The sequence below is a fragment of the Gasterosteus aculeatus genome, chromosome 7 (assembly GCF_964276395.1).
Source record: "Gasterosteus aculeatus chromosome 7, fGasAcu3.hap1.1, whole genome shotgun sequence".
NCBI lineage: Eukaryota > Metazoa > Chordata > Actinopteri > Perciformes > Gasterosteidae > Gasterosteus > Gasterosteus aculeatus.
Window position 1 is genome coordinate 27,114,432 of NC_135694.1, and position 16,012 is coordinate 27,130,443.

Below are 16,012 nucleotides of genomic sequence, written 5' to 3' on the forward strand. Positions count from 1 at the left end.
AGACGACCCGAAAGGAGCTAATGTCGCGTCAACTGATCACCTCCAGAGGCCAAAATCCAGCTGTGCTGTGACGCTAGTTTCCAGTGGAACCAAACCCTGAGTCGGTTGGTGCCACATGTCTTCCAGGTGGGGTGACCTTCACTTCCTGTTACGACTGCAAGGAAAAACAGTGCTGACATGTATAATTAACCGCCAGTAAATCATCCTAATTCCTCTGCACATACAGACACACACACACGTTAAATTTAGCATGGCTAAAAGTACATCTCGTGTCAGTAACTGAACATCGCGGTCAGCTGGGCTTCCTCTCTGTGGCCGAGGAGCTCCGGAACTCTGTATTTTCCACACACGTGATACAGTTCTTCACATGGTGGGTGTTTTTATCTGGACCTGTAAGGTCATCTGGGCGAGGTTAGGGTCTAATGAAACTTGATTGTGTCCAAAACAACTTTATAATCCGCTGAGAAAATATAATTTCTCAAATTCTTGAGCTTAATAACATGTAATAAATAGCTGAACACCAAAATTGACTTTTTCCCGTTTATTTCCAAACATTTTCCAAGACAGATAATGAAATTCTTTGAAAAAGAAACCATGTCATTCCACTACAGTGAGGATATACAGAAAATGACTGACTCAATATTTCATTGCTTGGGCAAAAAAGAAAGAATTCTCTCTGTATAATGTCGTCCTTGTTCTTCACAGGAAAGGATTTCAAAATCACTTCTGGGAACATAAAAATGTTTCCATCCATGTAAACAGTCAATGGGCGCCAGTGACCAAGATGTGGCGTCTGACTGCACATGTGAATGGAGTGACAGACTATCATCTTATTGCATGACACGGTGTCCTTGAGCAGGGCAGTGATCCTCTGCCTTTTAAAGAAGCTCTGCTTTACCTTTGTGCTGGTATACGTGTACTAAATGTAAAGCACTAACGCTCCTGATTACAGTGTGTGTGACCAAACTATTCCTAATTACAGAAGGAAAAGAAAACCATGCCCCTGAACCGCTATACATTCTCGCCCTTTCCGGTGCCTGTACCCCGAAAAAAGCGGATCATTTTCCATTTTCGTCCTCATCTTAGCTGAATTATACACTATTTCCGGCGGGAATGACGCATTAGTGACAAAAAGGTTAAAAGCACATGAAAATGGGACATGAAATATATTATTTCACACCGAGTAAATCAACCCATAATCCCCAAAGTACCCGGAGTCCAGGGCTGAGAACCGTGACATCATTTGATAGAAGAGTGGTGAAAGTAAACACAAACCTGACTGCCCCCTGGTGGCCGGCAGGAGAACGGCTCTTGCCGCCGCTACCAAGAGGCAGACAAACAGAAAATAAGGCATTCATTTACACATCACACACTTCAGAACTGCAAATAGCACTTGACAGTACACCACTAACAACTGAATAGTTTTACAGCATATCACCTTTTTACACCAAAAGGGGAAAACCGATGTATTGTCCAGATCATGTCAAGCAGAGGGGAAACGCCTCCTTTTCTCCCGTTGTGATTGGATAAAACCAGACAGCACGCTTCATTGAGAAGGAGGAAAAGAATGACGATGACGACTGTGAGCTCAGTATATGAAGAGGACTCGGGTGCGGGGCAGGGTGGAGAGAGTGTCAGCCATTTTGCGGATTCTGGCATAGTTGATGAATCCTCGAAGGAAGAGCAAGAAGCCTGCAGAGCAACGGGGGAAAAGGGAAAGTGAGACAACCAGGGGCCTTAAGGGGGGAGATAATCCAATGAAATAGTGGCCAGTCAGCCACCAGTGATCAGTCATTTAATCGAGTGCTATGGGAAAATGGGAATTTACTGTTGGGGGGAGAAATAAAAAACACAGTCCCCTCTGTGTGCTTTACAACAGCTGTAACTATTGCGTAACACTTATCACAGCTGAGCACAAATGTGTCACAAGCAGGACAAAAACATTCAACTCCCTATTAGAATCTTTCAAATTCATAAGTTGGCCACTTACCCAACACCAGGAAGACCCACCATAGCCAGTACTGTCCATCAAAGTAACCAGGGAAGTATGTGGAGAACTGCAGGGCCAACAGAGACACAAAGTGACTGCTTAGAATAAATACGGCCTTCCATGGTTGGATTTAAAAAGAGTCCTGCTGCTGCTTTACTCAAGAGAACAAACCAACCGCTACAGAGTGGTGTGTGCGTGTGTTTACCCTGACAATGAGGATCCATTTGATCAGCGAGAGGCCAAAGCCTGAGATGGCCCCATAGCGGCCGGCTGCTGAAGTGGTCAGACAGAAAGACATGAAGAAGCCGATCCAGTTGAACAGGAATGCCACTGGAGAGAGAGGTTACGCAAAAGAAAAGTCACTGATTTGTATCTCAAAAAGGAAAAGGGTGTCATTTCGAGAAGAGACGAAAAAGAAAGCCAATGGGTGGAGGAGAGAGAGAGACAGACGAGTAGGTTGAGTAACTAACTGAAGAATGCCAGCATGAAGACGCCGTCATTTCCTATCCTCAGCTGATCAGCGTCCTCAAAGTCGTCTCTGGCCACAAAGTCTTCGTCCTGGGAGAGAAAGAGCAACACAAGAGAACAAAAACAGAGGACAGTTGAATTGTTCAGGCATTCAAAATAACAAATCGATCATTTTGATCGAGTGTGTCACAACGCTTCCTTCAGGATTCTGCAAGTGCAAAGTGGTGACCGAGATCAAAGGGGATTGTGATTGAGCACGAGCAAGCACATAGGAGTGGAAACCAAGCTGAACACAAACAAACAAGAGAACAATGGAGCCACCACAACACAGCAAGCCCATTGAAATTACCATCGGTGCCACATTATCTCAAAGGTTCTGGATTCAGTTCAATTAAATGGAGGACAACAAGAGAACCAGTAGACGACGTGTATTTATCTACTAAGCACTCTAAACACACACACACACACACACACACACTCCTCCCAGTTACCTCCAGTGAACTGCGAATTACATCGTCAAAAGTCTCCGGGCGTTCCCTGTGCTGAGGTTGGGGCTGGTGCTGAGCGCAAAAGGGGCGGTTGTGTGGCAGAGAAACACAACACGGGCAGATCAAACAGGATGGCCCCACACGCAGTCAAGCAAAGAGCATCACGTGACCGCTAGAGGTCAGAAATGAGCCGCCGGGGAGTCGCGGCTGAGGGCACGTTGTTTAGTTTGGGGTGGAGGAGACTTTGGTGCTAAAGCCTGAGGTTGGTTTACTGGTTGTCTGTGAGCTTTGCCCTTTGTAACTGGAAGAGACGGTGACACAATAATAAGAAAAAAACATGTTCACCGCAAACCAGAAAAATTCAGCCATTAAAACAATCTAGAAAACCATCAAAAGGCGTAATATCAAAAGAACTAGACTACCAAAAATGAACGATGTTCTTTTACAGATGCAACGAGTAATAAAAACTTTGGCTGTGGTTTTTAGTGGTTGTAGCCATGGAAAATTAACAAAAAACATTTTAAAAAAGCAACAGCTGGAAAGCAAATTGAAAATGTTTCCCTGCTTATTTCCACACTCCATGTGAGGTCGACGGTACAGAGATAAATATTAATGCTGCACATCTACAATGTTTGAGTAGTAACGGAAACGTTAGCCTTTGTGGCTAACTGAAGCTACATCCCAGGTTCCGACATGTAATGCGACCCGGCAACAGTACAGAACGCGTTAAAGTCCGAAGCTCCCCTCACAATTCAGATGCTGCACCAATATTTACTCAGAAGAACAAACGCAGGTGCAAAGTGCACAAAGGGTAGTCGAGTTATTACTGAATTCTCATTTATTATGAGTCATCAATAATGGGGTTTTTCTCTACTTCATTAAATCTCTTCCTATTCGAGCAAGCAGCGAACGTTCATGTCGGAAAGACAAACAGACACAATCAGAAGAAGAGAAAAAGCTTTTCCACTTCCTGCCTTGCAGACAACGCAGGAAGTGTTTGGGCACCAGAAGCGACCGTGTGCGTCAGTGTACATATCAAGTGTGACCACAGACAAAATGCTAAAGGAAGGAGGAAAAAAAACAAAAGAACTGCAGCGATGCTACTCACTCTGCCAGTTGCCAGGGGAACCGCGGTCTCAGTCTTGGTTCTTTCTGCCTCGTCATAGGAAGGCAGCGTGGTTGCAACGTTGTATGATGGAGGATTGGGGAAAGCACCGTCTTCCTTGTAGTCAAAGAAGGCTGAAAAATATAAACGGCACAGTTTCACAAACAAAGGCACAGACAGACTTTTTAGCCAACAATAAAATGGCTGCTTATGCGAAGAAGAAGAAGAATCTCTGGCGTGTGAGACACAGTCGAGTCAACTATTATATTTCCCACAAAGAGCAATCCCAGGAGTCTCGTTATACCAGTTAGACTATTTTTCATACTGTATCAATAATTTACTGAACCTTATTGCTTTGAATAACCTTCAGTATTCCGATGAAGAAAGCTTGTGAGAATCCCATTGTGCCAACATGATCAGAACAGCCCCTTCAGTTATAAAATAATCTATATGAATACCTCATACAATGGCCGTACGTTTGTTTCTTGAACAGTTCACAAGCTCCTAAAGGGCCTCGTTTCCTTCGGTTCGCCCTGCGCCCACAGACACAAATACGGCCTCTCTGTGTACCAACAGCGCAGATGGGCCAAGCACCTGGGAAACATCTGGATTATTGATGGTCTCACCGGCATTGTCCCCTGTGATGCTGCTGTAGGGGGGTGGAGATTCAGCTGCTACCAGTGGAGTCTCCTGTGGGTCCTCCTCATTGGTCAGCTGGGGGGAGGGGAAGACAACCACATCCTGGTACATTAAACGTGTGTGTCAGCAGTAGCTGCTTTGAGCTAAAGAAGCTTCTCACTGCCCAAGTAGTCCTTCACTATTATTGAAACGTAAAAGAGCTGACGGGGTAGCGGAAGGGAGTTGTTGGAGCGCAGATAACATCGAAAAAAAGAGACGATGAGTAATAAACGTGAAAATGTAAAAGCAGCACCGGACGACGCCTCTCCTTCCTCTTGGTTGAGCTGGAATCGAAAAGCCAACGCATTTGATCATCAGCCAGGAAAGACCAGTGACATAGTGCTGAATACCGAGCGGTAACTTAGCAACACTGGTCTCAACAAAAGAAATCCACTAATTACCTAAAGAAACCTTAGTGGCAGCCTTGATTAGCAGAGGTATACATTACAGGTTAACGCTCTGGTTTTCCCTTCGATGTGGGTGGCGCTTTATTTATTTATTTATTTAACTTTATTTCCTAGTTTGGAAATGTAATCCAGACAAGACACGAGCAGTTGCTGACTGATGCAGTTCCAAATGACTATTTCCCGTGACATATTATAACCCCTTTTAGTCAGTAAGATGCCCTGGACATGCGAAGAGATGATGGGAACACCCATTCAGTAAATAAAGGAATGATGAGGGACAGATAACCACTGACAATACACTCAAATAAAAACAAATATGTGCTCACTCTGAAAAAAACTGTACTTATTTAATAAACTGAATATTAAACATTGCTAGGCAGGTTATCGGAATCAGCGGGTTCTTTAAGTGAGGATGAGAAGGGTCCATTGAAGTTACAATGACAAGTTTAGGTTTTTTTTTTTAAAGAGCCACGCTCTCAGGTTCGATGGATGGAGCTCGCGCAGCGTTAGCTTTAGCTTTAGCTGAACCGCTAACACGGGCAAACGTAGTTAACCATCGGCTTTACGTCAACAGCCACCTTCACCCGATTGAGAATAAACGAGATTAATCCCGAACAAATTCAATTGACGAAAGCCACCACGAGATCGACACACCTGGATAGGCGTCGTCGTTTTTAATTAACAGCACGAAGCCGACGTGGATACGTGATGTCAAAACATGTAACGTTAGCTAACGCTAATTACGCTGTCAAGAGACCGATAACGTCGAGTGTTTCCATACCTGCTGATATCTGCCGCTCGGTTCGCCCATTCCGATTTTAAAACTGCCGGGAATCAACAACAGAGATAGGAACAAGACACTGGAACCTCAACACGAAAACAAAATTATATAACAGTTAAATCTTCATGACGATGAAAACCTTTTTTCCCCTCGACTGCTCGGTGGTCACACCAATGTCAAGCTAATGTATTGTTAGCGTTAAACACAAAGCTTCCGGTTAGCTTTGACGTCCTTTCAAATTAAGCCCAGGGGGAACGCTTTCAACAGTAAATGAAGGCGGTGTTTTGTGAAGTGCTATGTCGCCTACATCAGTTCAGTTCATCATTTATTTATTTAATCTGTAACATGAAGACATGTTTAAAATAAATCTTGACATTGGAAATGTCTGATTGTTTTATTTTGAAATTACAACCGTGCCATTTCTTCATTCTTTCCAGCTTGATACAGGTCTTGCTTTCCAATGGATTGACGTCATTGGCCACAACAAACCCTCTACCGCCCCCGTTTGGAGCGAGGTGAAACCAATATATATATAATTAAAAAGTTACTGACAAAAATGTAAATGGCAGAAACAAAATCACATACTGAGTAAAGAAACTGTCAAAATAGGCATCACTGTACAAATAAAAAAACGAATGCAGTTTGGTCTTTTATAGGTTTTTTAATGTATCATCATCTAAAATAAAGTGTTGGAGAAGTGATATCCTATATCTAGCCAAGTTTCTAGGTGGGTTTCCGGTACTTAAGGAGCACAGGGTAAGTGGTGCCTATGTGCTTTTGGTTGTAGTGGTGGCAAACGATCTCCACGTCGTAGGAACTGAACTGGACCTTGACCCGCTCGTTGGGCGAGGTGAGGAAGCAGAGCGTGTAGAGGGCGAACTCAAACTCGGGACTGACGCCGATGAAGATGCTGCCCTTGGGCTTTATACCGTCCTTCCAGCTGAACTGGAGGGCCAGGATGTGTTTGTTCTCGTCGGGCTGCAGTGAGAGAAATAAATGGCAGGGCATGAAAGAGGAACATTGAAGACGACGGTGTCCCATGGGTTCAGTGCACATTGCAAATATACTTTGGAATGCACTGTGTTGCATAATAATTGCAAACTGGGGACGAGTTTGGCGAAGAAATACGCAAATATGATCTGAAAATCCGCCCAAAGGCTCAATAGAATGAGAGAGGAAGAACGTGGTCATAGCAGGATGTGAGTTTTCTCATCACCGGTCAAGAAAGACAAAGTGAGCAACGGCAACCGGGGGAGAGAATAAAGATTTGTCAGAAGAACAATCCAGATACAGTAGTGCTGAATAGATATATTCATTGCCCATTGCATGTAGTGATGACACACCGTACCTGGGGGGAATTGGCGCTGACGCTGTAGCCTTTGTAGTCGATGTGTCCCAGCTTCTCCTGCAGGTACAGCTGGATCCAGTTGTGAAAGCCGATGACAGTCCTCCCTCCTCTCGTCTCCCCGACGAACACGTGTTCAAATCCAGAGGAGTCCGGCCTGGCGGGAGACGGGACGGACGTCATTATCTGAATGCTTGTGTGCAGGCCGCAACACACTATTGTCCCTTTTTTTTTGTCTGACGGCTCATTTTTAAATGCTCCCTGTGGGTTCATTTAAAAACGGAGCCTTATGACTCTGTACTTAGCAGCGTGCCATCGATTAAACAGACTAAATTTAATTAGCTTGTGTGCCATTTGGTCATAATTCACGCCTTAGTGGCTGTTTCCATCCTGATGCTTTTTCAATAGCTCACAGCGACGCTGCCTGGATGTGGTTTCAGATTCCACTGGTGAAGTTATATTTAGGTGCCGAGCCAGATTCCACCTACTTGCTGGATCCCCTCCTCGCATAAAGTTCAAACCAGATCCTGTATAGCTGCTGCTTGAACTGTGTATCATCCTTTGGAGAAAGGTTCTTCTCCACCAGGTATTTATGAGCTATCTGCAAACAAGCAGGAATTCACAATGAAGCGTCGTCGTTCGTGGTTCCCAGACAATGACTTTCATGATCCTGTTGACTTGTCGTCTTTTACTGCGATTACTAGATGAAAGAAATATACGAGCTGCAAAACTAATAATACCTCAGTTCCCATCAAACATGCTCAACATCCGCGTGCTAGCATTAGCTTTGAGCTACAACATCATACTTCCATTAAAGTAATACACTGTAGATAATCCCATCATTGTGAAAGTCAGTTTTGATTAAATAAATATTTGAAAGAGTGAAACTCTATTGAGTTCTCTTCAATGTGTTAGTAGAAATGGCCCTTTAAAAAGGCACAGCGAGAGGGGAGAGTTTCTCAGAAGAACCCCTCGGGTACCTTCATGGTGGGAGTCTGAATGATGGAGTCCAGGAATTTGTGGTTCTCTGCCACCTCCTCCGGGGTCACAATTTCTGGCTCGCCGGTGTCACTCACATAGTTATCCAGCAGGGAGATGAAAGCTGCAGGAAAAAACAAACAAACTTGCGCTTCAAAAAGGCATTTGGCCTCAGAATGGGACGTGGATAGAATACCGAATACCAAAACCATTATCTTAGTACAGTGTAAAAAAAAAAATTTAAAGTCTCCAAACTGATCTACTTCAATACATTTGCCCTGAAAAACAAACTCCCAGCTCAAGCAGTGTACAGTGGCCATTGAGGAGCATCCGCTCGGCGGCGGTGAACTCTGCATGCTGCGTGGTTACGCAATGCGCCACAGTCCGTCATGAGGAGATTACGAGCAGACGGAGAGGCTTTAGTCTGAAGGGAGGCGACAAACAGTGCAGTGGAATGTGTGAAGAGTATTAGAAATAAACGACCCTGTTCATAAAATTAATAAAATGCATATAGTGTACACCAGAATACAGCCATAATTCTGAAACTGTGTAATCAATAAAGTAATGACAATATTGTAAAACCACTGTAATTCTGAAACTAGATAGAATAAAAATAGAATAATACCAAATGTACAGTTATGATTGTATTTGATGTAATGTAATTAACTGGAATGCATGCATGTAATACTTGAACAACAACTGATATTGACTAAGGATCATTCGAAATCCGAGTTACATCGAACTCACCAGAAGACCACTCCCAGAGGTGTGGACACAAACTTTCACACCTTTACGCATTGGTATAAACACCTGTAGGAACCATTGTTCTGAGTTCGCTGGTGGAGGCAGCAGACGGGCACTAGGGATGGTCAATGGGCCCTGTGGCCTGTTTGGTTGCAAAGACCACAACACCATCTCTTTTATTAAATACATTTGATTTTAACCTTTAGATCTGCGATGTCCTTTGTCCGTCCGGCGTTTCTTCATTTTAAACACAACAAGTCAAACACTTTTGACGGCCACGGGGAAAGAAAATGCACTTTTTTGGTGCACTTACCTAAAAAAGTCTCCTTTTTGAACGTGTTCTCGTCGACAAACGTAAACAGAGGAGACCCGGCTCCGTCGTTGTCGTCGTTCACGCACATGCTGTCTCCTGCTTTGCCCTGCAGCGGGACGACAACCGCTCAAACTTTAGAACTGGACCGGTGCAAATACTAGCGGCACATCTTTTTTGGTTTTGTTGGCCTTTACACACATTGTCAGAGCTACATTTACTACACCAAACCCCCTGGAAGTAAAAAGACACACAGAGAGGGTACAGAAAGGTTTAACAGGTCAAACAACAGAATCCTCCTGGCCCCCCCGTCACACGTCCTCTCCACTAGGCCTTGGGCTCCCGTATGTCACGGCATGTAAAGGTGTGCCGCACCTGCAGAGAGATCCTGTAGTCGGTGCCGGGTTTGAGCCTGTTGACGTCGTTGTCCCACAGCTCCTGCGCCATGGCCGACAGCTCTCTCTCGCTCTCCATCATGGTGTCCTCCGTCCCCGCTGTGGATCAGCTGCGGATGTGTGCGTGTCTCCTACGGGACAGTTGGTGGACAATGGTGGACGGGGACAAAGGGTACATCTAAAGCGGAGGCATTGGCGTTTTAAATGGTGCACTTCTTTTTTTTTGATGGTGGATCTCTTTGTGAAGGCTTATTTCTTCGATCTGTCGACGTCCATATTCAACAAAGGCGCTTTCAAAATGGAAAATCCTTACTATATTTTCCCGTTTTGTTTCCCACAGAGTTCAATGTTGGCACTAACCAGATGATTAAAGCTACTGAAGCTGGCAATTTTACATTTAAAATATATATTTAATTGTTAACTGTTACAAATTGCTGATAATCACATAAATATATTTAAATGCCTGAGATTGTGTTGCTCGGTTTTTGTTACATCTCACTTACCTGAAAGCTTCACGGTTGACAGAAACAAAGAAATTTAGAAGAAGAAAATTGTGAGAAAATTTGAGAAAATGTTTGAGACACCAGTTATCCACGTGGCTCAACACCCAACACGAACAAGCCGAAACACACATCCACAACGCCGAGCTCTGGGGGTTCTCTCCAGGGCCGCTTCCCATCAGCCACCACATCACAGATCCACTGACCTTGGAGTCGCTGGTCCTGCTTCCTTCTTGCTTCAGTGAGGGATTCCTCGGCGTCGGTCAGGTGCTGCCGTTTGTAAGGGGGGCGCCTGAGAGCGGGTGTCTTTATGGGAAACGTAACGGTTGAGTCAGTCACTCAGTCAGTGTATGGTGAAAGACAAGCAGGGGCTGGAGGGGCACGAGGCCGGACAGGAGAGAGGGGACCTTTCAAAAGGGTTGTCCCCCGTCAGCAACTCTAACCAAAGGGATCACACCGTGTTGTCGTCTCTTTTCAGGCCCTTTGTTCCTTTAGTGTTTCATTGTGTCGCTTGCGGTCACAGTGTGACCTCTGGATCACGCGGTTAAACGCGGCCCCGCCTTTCAGGTAACGAGGCGTTGGGAACGCTCACTTCAGGCGCGACGCGGAGCTCACGGCTTCCATCGAACGCGAAACACTCGTTTCATTGACGAACTTAATACCGGTTGAGTGAAAAGTCTGATCGACCCGTGGACATCTGAAGGGGCTTTTCTGAACGAAACCAAAGAAAATACGGTTTGAAATCATTTCAGCGCAATTAAAAATAACAATGTGAACGTTGACAGTAAAAACTGCTTGGTGGATGCACGTGTCACTAAATGCCTTCCTACTGCACATCAACAAATCCTCACTGTACATTAGCTGAGAAGAAACTGGGCTGTAAAACTATTCTCAGCACTATTGTTGACTCACATTGCCACGTGCACCCTTTTGTCAGACGTGTAACTAGGCAACCACTGACTGGCAGTATCTACTCCATGAAGCACTTTGCTGTATGTGTGGTACTCTTTAATTAGGTACTCGTTTCCATTACATCATTCCCAGTCACCTTTGTGTTGTATTTTCATTTGATATTTCACAGATTAAATGAGGGTCATGGACAATCTGTGGACAAAGTGGGGATATTTATTCTAACAAAACTGATGACGAATGCATTTTAACATGAATCGGCAAGTCACGTTTCCAAATGTTTCCTCTGTGAGACATGAAGACGTTGGGTTCTGCATTGAAGGGAAAGCAAATCCAAGTGCATTTCAACATGGTCTTTTAAACAGTCGCCACCTTTTAAGTGCAGTGTGGTTCCATTTCCTTTCAAAAAAATAGATGTTATAAGATAAAAGGAAAATAAATTAACAATATACAAAATGTTTATCTCTAAACATATCAAGGTCATATGGCCTCTTTGATTAACTTTGGCAACATTCAAGTAACAAGTTGTGCAAAGGAGGGTATGAACACATGTAATCAAATATCATTTCTAAAAGGTGACTCGTGAGGATTTACCCCCCCCCCCCCCGTCCCTGAACGACTCGACACCCACGAGGAGTTACTGCTGTCTTCTGTTAATCTTTGTGCAAAAACACAGGCACCTCGACCCACTTGTGAATCCCTATCCCCAGAAGACACCCATCTCCAACCCAGCCGATTCCAATCACATGAAGTGCAAAGGCACATTTCTGTGGAGTAACTCATATCAGGAAAAGACAAATCCAAACACTTTTCAGAAAAGACAATTTAAAAAAAAAAAAAAAAAAGCACATCCTGACATAAAGAGGAAAAAAAGAACATCAAGTGATTCCCATGGTGACAGTGAACCCCAAACCAACAACAAAACCACGGTGATTATGGCCGGGATACGAATCCACTGGTTTCCCTACATTTAGGATTATTATGTATCACGGGTGTGGGCGACCCACCTGCGGCTTCATCTGATGGAAAGTGACCTGTGAGTTGATGCCACGGTGTTGACATATTTAGCAGGTAGAGAATCTACCTGCTAAATATGAAAAAAGAGGGTAAACGCGGCCCTTTTGGCAGCAACACCCAGCTGCTGGACAATCGTAAGCAAACACGTCGACGTAGTATCCAGCATCACCGGTCGATCGCCACGAGCCGGAGAATGTCAAAGAATGTCCTCGTGAAGAATACGGTAAGACCTGGAATCTAATCTAGAATATAGTAGAGAAGTACAATTTTCTTTTTTCCTCTTTTCGAGTTTAAAACAATAGTTCGGCCTTAATGTCATCATCTATACGAGTCACCAACACCAACCGTGTATGTTTGTAAGAAAATGTCAACGGTTGTTTCTCAAACAGAGAATAAAGCTAAAGCTGTCCTTGCCATTCCCGACTACGTTACACGCATCAAATCTGTCATACTGAGCGTCATCTATTTACAGGCAGACATTAAGTGTTTTATACCCAAGACTTATGATCGTATCCAAAACATGATCTGCTGTTGCCGTCACTGTTAGTGAAGTGATTGTTACGGGAGATAAAGTGCATTCGGACGGAGCGGACAGTGGCGAGCCGTTAGTCCTCCTCGTCGCTCCAGAAGGCATCTTCTTCATCCAGATCCACACCCTGGAAGAGTCTGCCACAGGGGGGGAGGGGAGGGGTGGAGAGGTCAAAGGTTACGCCTGGACGGGCAGTTTCCGTGACCGCTGGGTCATCGAGTGGTGAGAAACAAAACAAACGGAAAGGAGATGCTTGGACTCACTGGTTGAAGCAGGCTGAATTTGGGTTGTTAAAGTGACTGTACGGGTTGACTTTGCTGAGGAGGCCCAGGCACAGCCAACAGAAGTACTGTTTACAGGAGGTACAGGTCATCTTGTTACAGCCGTCGGCTTTCTGGAGAGACACAGGGACAACGCGTTAGCTGGGGAAGACTCAGCCAACACAAACTCAAGCTGATCATGGGGGGTGGGGGGGTCTTCGGGGTAAGCGTGGAATAGAGAATAGCATTTTAAACTACCTAATCATCTGTATATCTCAAGTAGGACAGCTTAAAGTCCACTTTCCCCGCGACTGTGCTTCACCCACGGCCCTTTGCCAGAAGTGAATGGTGACGTGAAGTCAAAGCCCGTCATGAGAGCTGTGGCCAGCGGGGGGCGCCACACCTGTATGTTGGTGCCACAGCGGGGGCAGCCTTTGCAGTTCTCGTTGAGCCAGTCTCTGCTGAAGGACTCCTCCACCGCTTTCTGGATCACCCTCTTCCCAAAGCGCTGCTCCATGAACTTTTTTCCCACGCTCGTGGCTGACAGGTACTCGTCTCGCAGGTTACGCAATTCCTCTGTCGGACAAAGCAGAGAAACAGGGGACTGTTAGAGGAGGGTCACAGCAACAGTGATATCTAAATGCAATTACTATCAAGTATTGCAAATACATTTTATATAAACATGGAACTTTAGTACACGACAAGACAGGACTGGGTCCCACGTTGGGATTCAGAACAAAAAAAAAACATGAAATAAATAGTATTTTCAGTCACATTACCTGCAGGGATTTTACAGTGGGAGAGCCCGTGGTAGCCCAGCTTGCACAGCGTGCAAAAGGCGTACTGGCACACCGAGCAGATCCCCATGGTGGAGTCGGGCTCCACCATGACAGCGGTGGCACAGGATTGGCGGGGGCAGTAGACCACGTCGGCCATGCCGTCCAGACTGGACTGGAGCAGCAAACGGTCATAACGGGCAAAGAGCTCCTCGTCCACCAGCTGCTTCACCTGAGACACAAAGACATCACGAGCGCTTTGGTCAACTTAGAAAAGTCGATGACTAGTCGCAGGATTTGAATTTAGCTAAACTCTCCTCTGAAAGGCACTTTGTCAACTGTAAAGTGATTTGAGCGCTCACACACACACACACACACACACACACACACACACGTACGTTACTGCCCCTTTACCTGCGACGGTGTGGCTATGGAGGTACATTTGGGCTCAGGACAATTAAGGCACTGAACGTTGCCGTCCCGTATTTGGATCTGGAAGTACTCGGTCATGCAGGCCTTGCAGTAGACGTGCTGGCACTCTTTAAAGCAGAGGCAGCTGGAGCCCAGCTTCTCCACAAAGCAGATCCCGCAGCCGAACACCTTGCCGTCGAACGCCTTCTGCCGCTGCTCCTCGTCAAAGTCCAGCAGCTGAGGTAGGAGGTCGGCGCGCGGGTCCATCACTAAAACGGCCCGCGGATCCGCCGGGTGTTGTTGAGACTTTTCCTTCTTTGCTTCTCTCCTCGTCTCCTCCGCGGCTTCAGAGTGACTCCCACACTGCGACAGAGCTGAAAGGAAATGTGAATTAATGAATCAAAGGGGAGGAGGATTGGGTTTGCAAAACTATGGTGAGCTCCTTATAGATCCTTCTGCAAAATGTTCTAATGGAACATGGCTTGGGGGGGATTTTAGCTCATTCGGAAGCCTGAAGCGAACGCATGCGGTACCTGTGGCCTGCGGGTCGGCTTTCCTGCGCTCACCACCTGCCTTGCTGCCTCCCTTGATGACTTCCAGAGGAGACTGGATGCCCAGAAAGTCCAGCGCCTGCTCTTTGAGGAACTGGATCCACGTGAAAAGAATCACGCAGCCTTGGTTCTCCTCGTAAAGCTCATCCAGACGTCTGCACAGACTGCTCATCTGAGGGGGAGAGGGTGTAAAACGGCAAGAAGACATTCTTTATCAGCAGTAACTCAACTTCTCCTCAGTCGAGTATCGATTCTTACCTGCGCCCTGCTCATCCATTTGGAGCTGAGAGTGAAGACTGGCGAGGACATAGACGGGTAGTCTGCAGGGAGCTCAAAGTTGAGGCCCAAAGGAGGCAGGAAGCAGACATTATATTCAGTCAGGTTCTCTCCTGCAAACACACGAGAGAGGATTCGGTCACATCCACGAGGCAGTGATGGGATGGGAGGACGGGACAACAAATCGATTCAGCGTTTGGTGTGAAGAGCGCCTGCAAACGGAGTGGGAAGTCCAACTTGTAATTAATTGTACCTTTGACTACTACTTTGAAATCCGGAGGGAGCTCCAGGCGGAGTTGGATCTCTCCGCCCTGAGCCGACTCCGCCCGGCGGAACTCTTCTTCGTCATAGATACTCGCTAAAGCAAGCAGCTCATCCTCCTGGGCTTCCTTGTCCTCGGACATTTAACATTCCTGTCAACAAAAAAAAAAAACACGAGACAAACATGTTAGCACTCGTACACGCAGAGTAGAGACCGCTCACTTAGCGTTAATCGTATCTGCAGCTAAGCTAGCGAAACGTTGCGGTCACATAACGTCTTCTTGCGTCAATGTCCGTGGCCTCGGGTGTTAGCACGCTAGCTAGCAGAAGTAAACTTTAATTTAGTAGGCATCCATCCCGAATGAACGGGCGCCGTTTCGGACGCGGGGATACCGGCAAACGTCACGTCAGCAGACGTGGGTCGCGCTCGCTAAGTTAGCAGAGTTAGCGGCGGCGCTTTGGAGATACGCGCGCTAGCTAACGTTAGCTAGCAGGGGTTAGCTGATGTAAACAGTGACCGAGCTCGGCCCCGCTGTCACTTTCCCTCCGTGGCAGCGCGAAAGCCCGGCGACACTCGTGCCGGAACCCCGGCGCCGAGATACAGCTGCGCGAACACGAGTCCGCTAACACCGCGAGTGCGTAAGAACCACAGCGCGGTAAATTACCTTTTCAGAACCCCGATTCCTAGTGACTCCTGCCCTCTGACCGGGAGGCACCGTGAGTGGGCGGCACAGCGCGGCCTGTCGGCCGGTTAAGGAACTGCACGCTTAACGTGATCCATTCAAACAAAAACAACAGCGAGCCGTCCCCGGATGCTGACAAAGGGTAGTTAT

At 46.1% G+C, this 16,012-nt stretch overlaps 3 protein-coding genes across 5 annotated transcripts; all 3 read right to left on the reverse strand.

The window, feature by feature from the left end:
• Positions 1–526: 526 nt before the first annotated feature.
• Positions 527–6,213, reverse strand: ndfip1l (Nedd4 family interacting protein 1, like). Of its 2 annotated transcripts, XM_040181758.2 has the most exons (8): positions 5,918–6,123; positions 4,678–4,765; positions 4,055–4,185; positions 2,950–3,018; positions 2,461–2,548; positions 2,196–2,320; positions 1,991–2,057; positions 527–1,692 (listed from the first exon to the last, which is right to left on the reverse strand). In XM_040181758.2, the coding sequence occupies exons 1-8, from the start codon at positions 5,945–5,947 to the stop codon at positions 1,589–1,591; spliced, it is 702 nt and encodes a 233-aa protein (XP_040037692.1). In that variant the 5' UTR covers positions 5,948–6,123; the 3' UTR covers positions 527–1,588. The 2 variants fall into 2 exon arrangements, with proteins under 2 accessions (XP_040037692.1, XP_040037693.1); XM_040181759.2 differs by lacking the exon at positions 2,950–3,018 and having other exon boundaries at positions 5,918–6,213.
• A 348-nt stretch (positions 6,214–6,561) lies between these two features.
• On the reverse strand, positions 6,562–10,829 carry endou2 (endonuclease, polyU-specific 2). Its single transcript, XM_040181757.2, has 7 exons — positions 10,396–10,829; positions 9,670–9,820; positions 9,298–9,403; positions 8,243–8,364; positions 7,751–7,863; positions 7,266–7,419; positions 6,562–6,895 (listed from the first exon to the last, which is right to left on the reverse strand). Exons 2-7 carry the CDS (start codon positions 9,769–9,771, stop codon positions 6,641–6,643), a joined length of 852 nt encoding a protein of 283 aa, XP_040037691.2. The 5' UTR covers positions 9,772–9,820; positions 10,396–10,829; the 3' UTR covers positions 6,562–6,640.
• A 465-nt stretch (positions 10,830–11,294) lies between these two features.
• On the reverse strand, positions 11,295–15,988 carry rnf14 (ring finger protein 14). 2 transcript variants are annotated; one of them, XM_040181754.2, is made up of 9 exons: positions 15,845–15,988; positions 15,172–15,331; positions 14,901–15,031; positions 14,625–14,814; positions 14,095–14,465; positions 13,684–13,912; positions 13,308–13,480; positions 12,908–13,038; positions 11,295–12,781 (listed from the first exon to the last, which is right to left on the reverse strand). In XM_040181754.2, the coding sequence occupies exons 2-9, from the start codon at positions 15,320–15,322 to the stop codon at positions 12,721–12,723; spliced, it is 1,437 nt and encodes a 478-aa protein (XP_040037688.2). In that variant the 5' UTR covers positions 15,323–15,331; positions 15,845–15,988; the 3' UTR covers positions 11,295–12,720. The 2 variants fall into 2 exon arrangements, with proteins under 2 accessions (XP_040037688.2, XP_040037690.2); XM_040181756.2 differs by having other exon boundaries at positions 14,658–14,814; positions 15,845–15,982.
• Between the last annotated feature and the right edge of the window lie 24 nt (positions 15,989–16,012).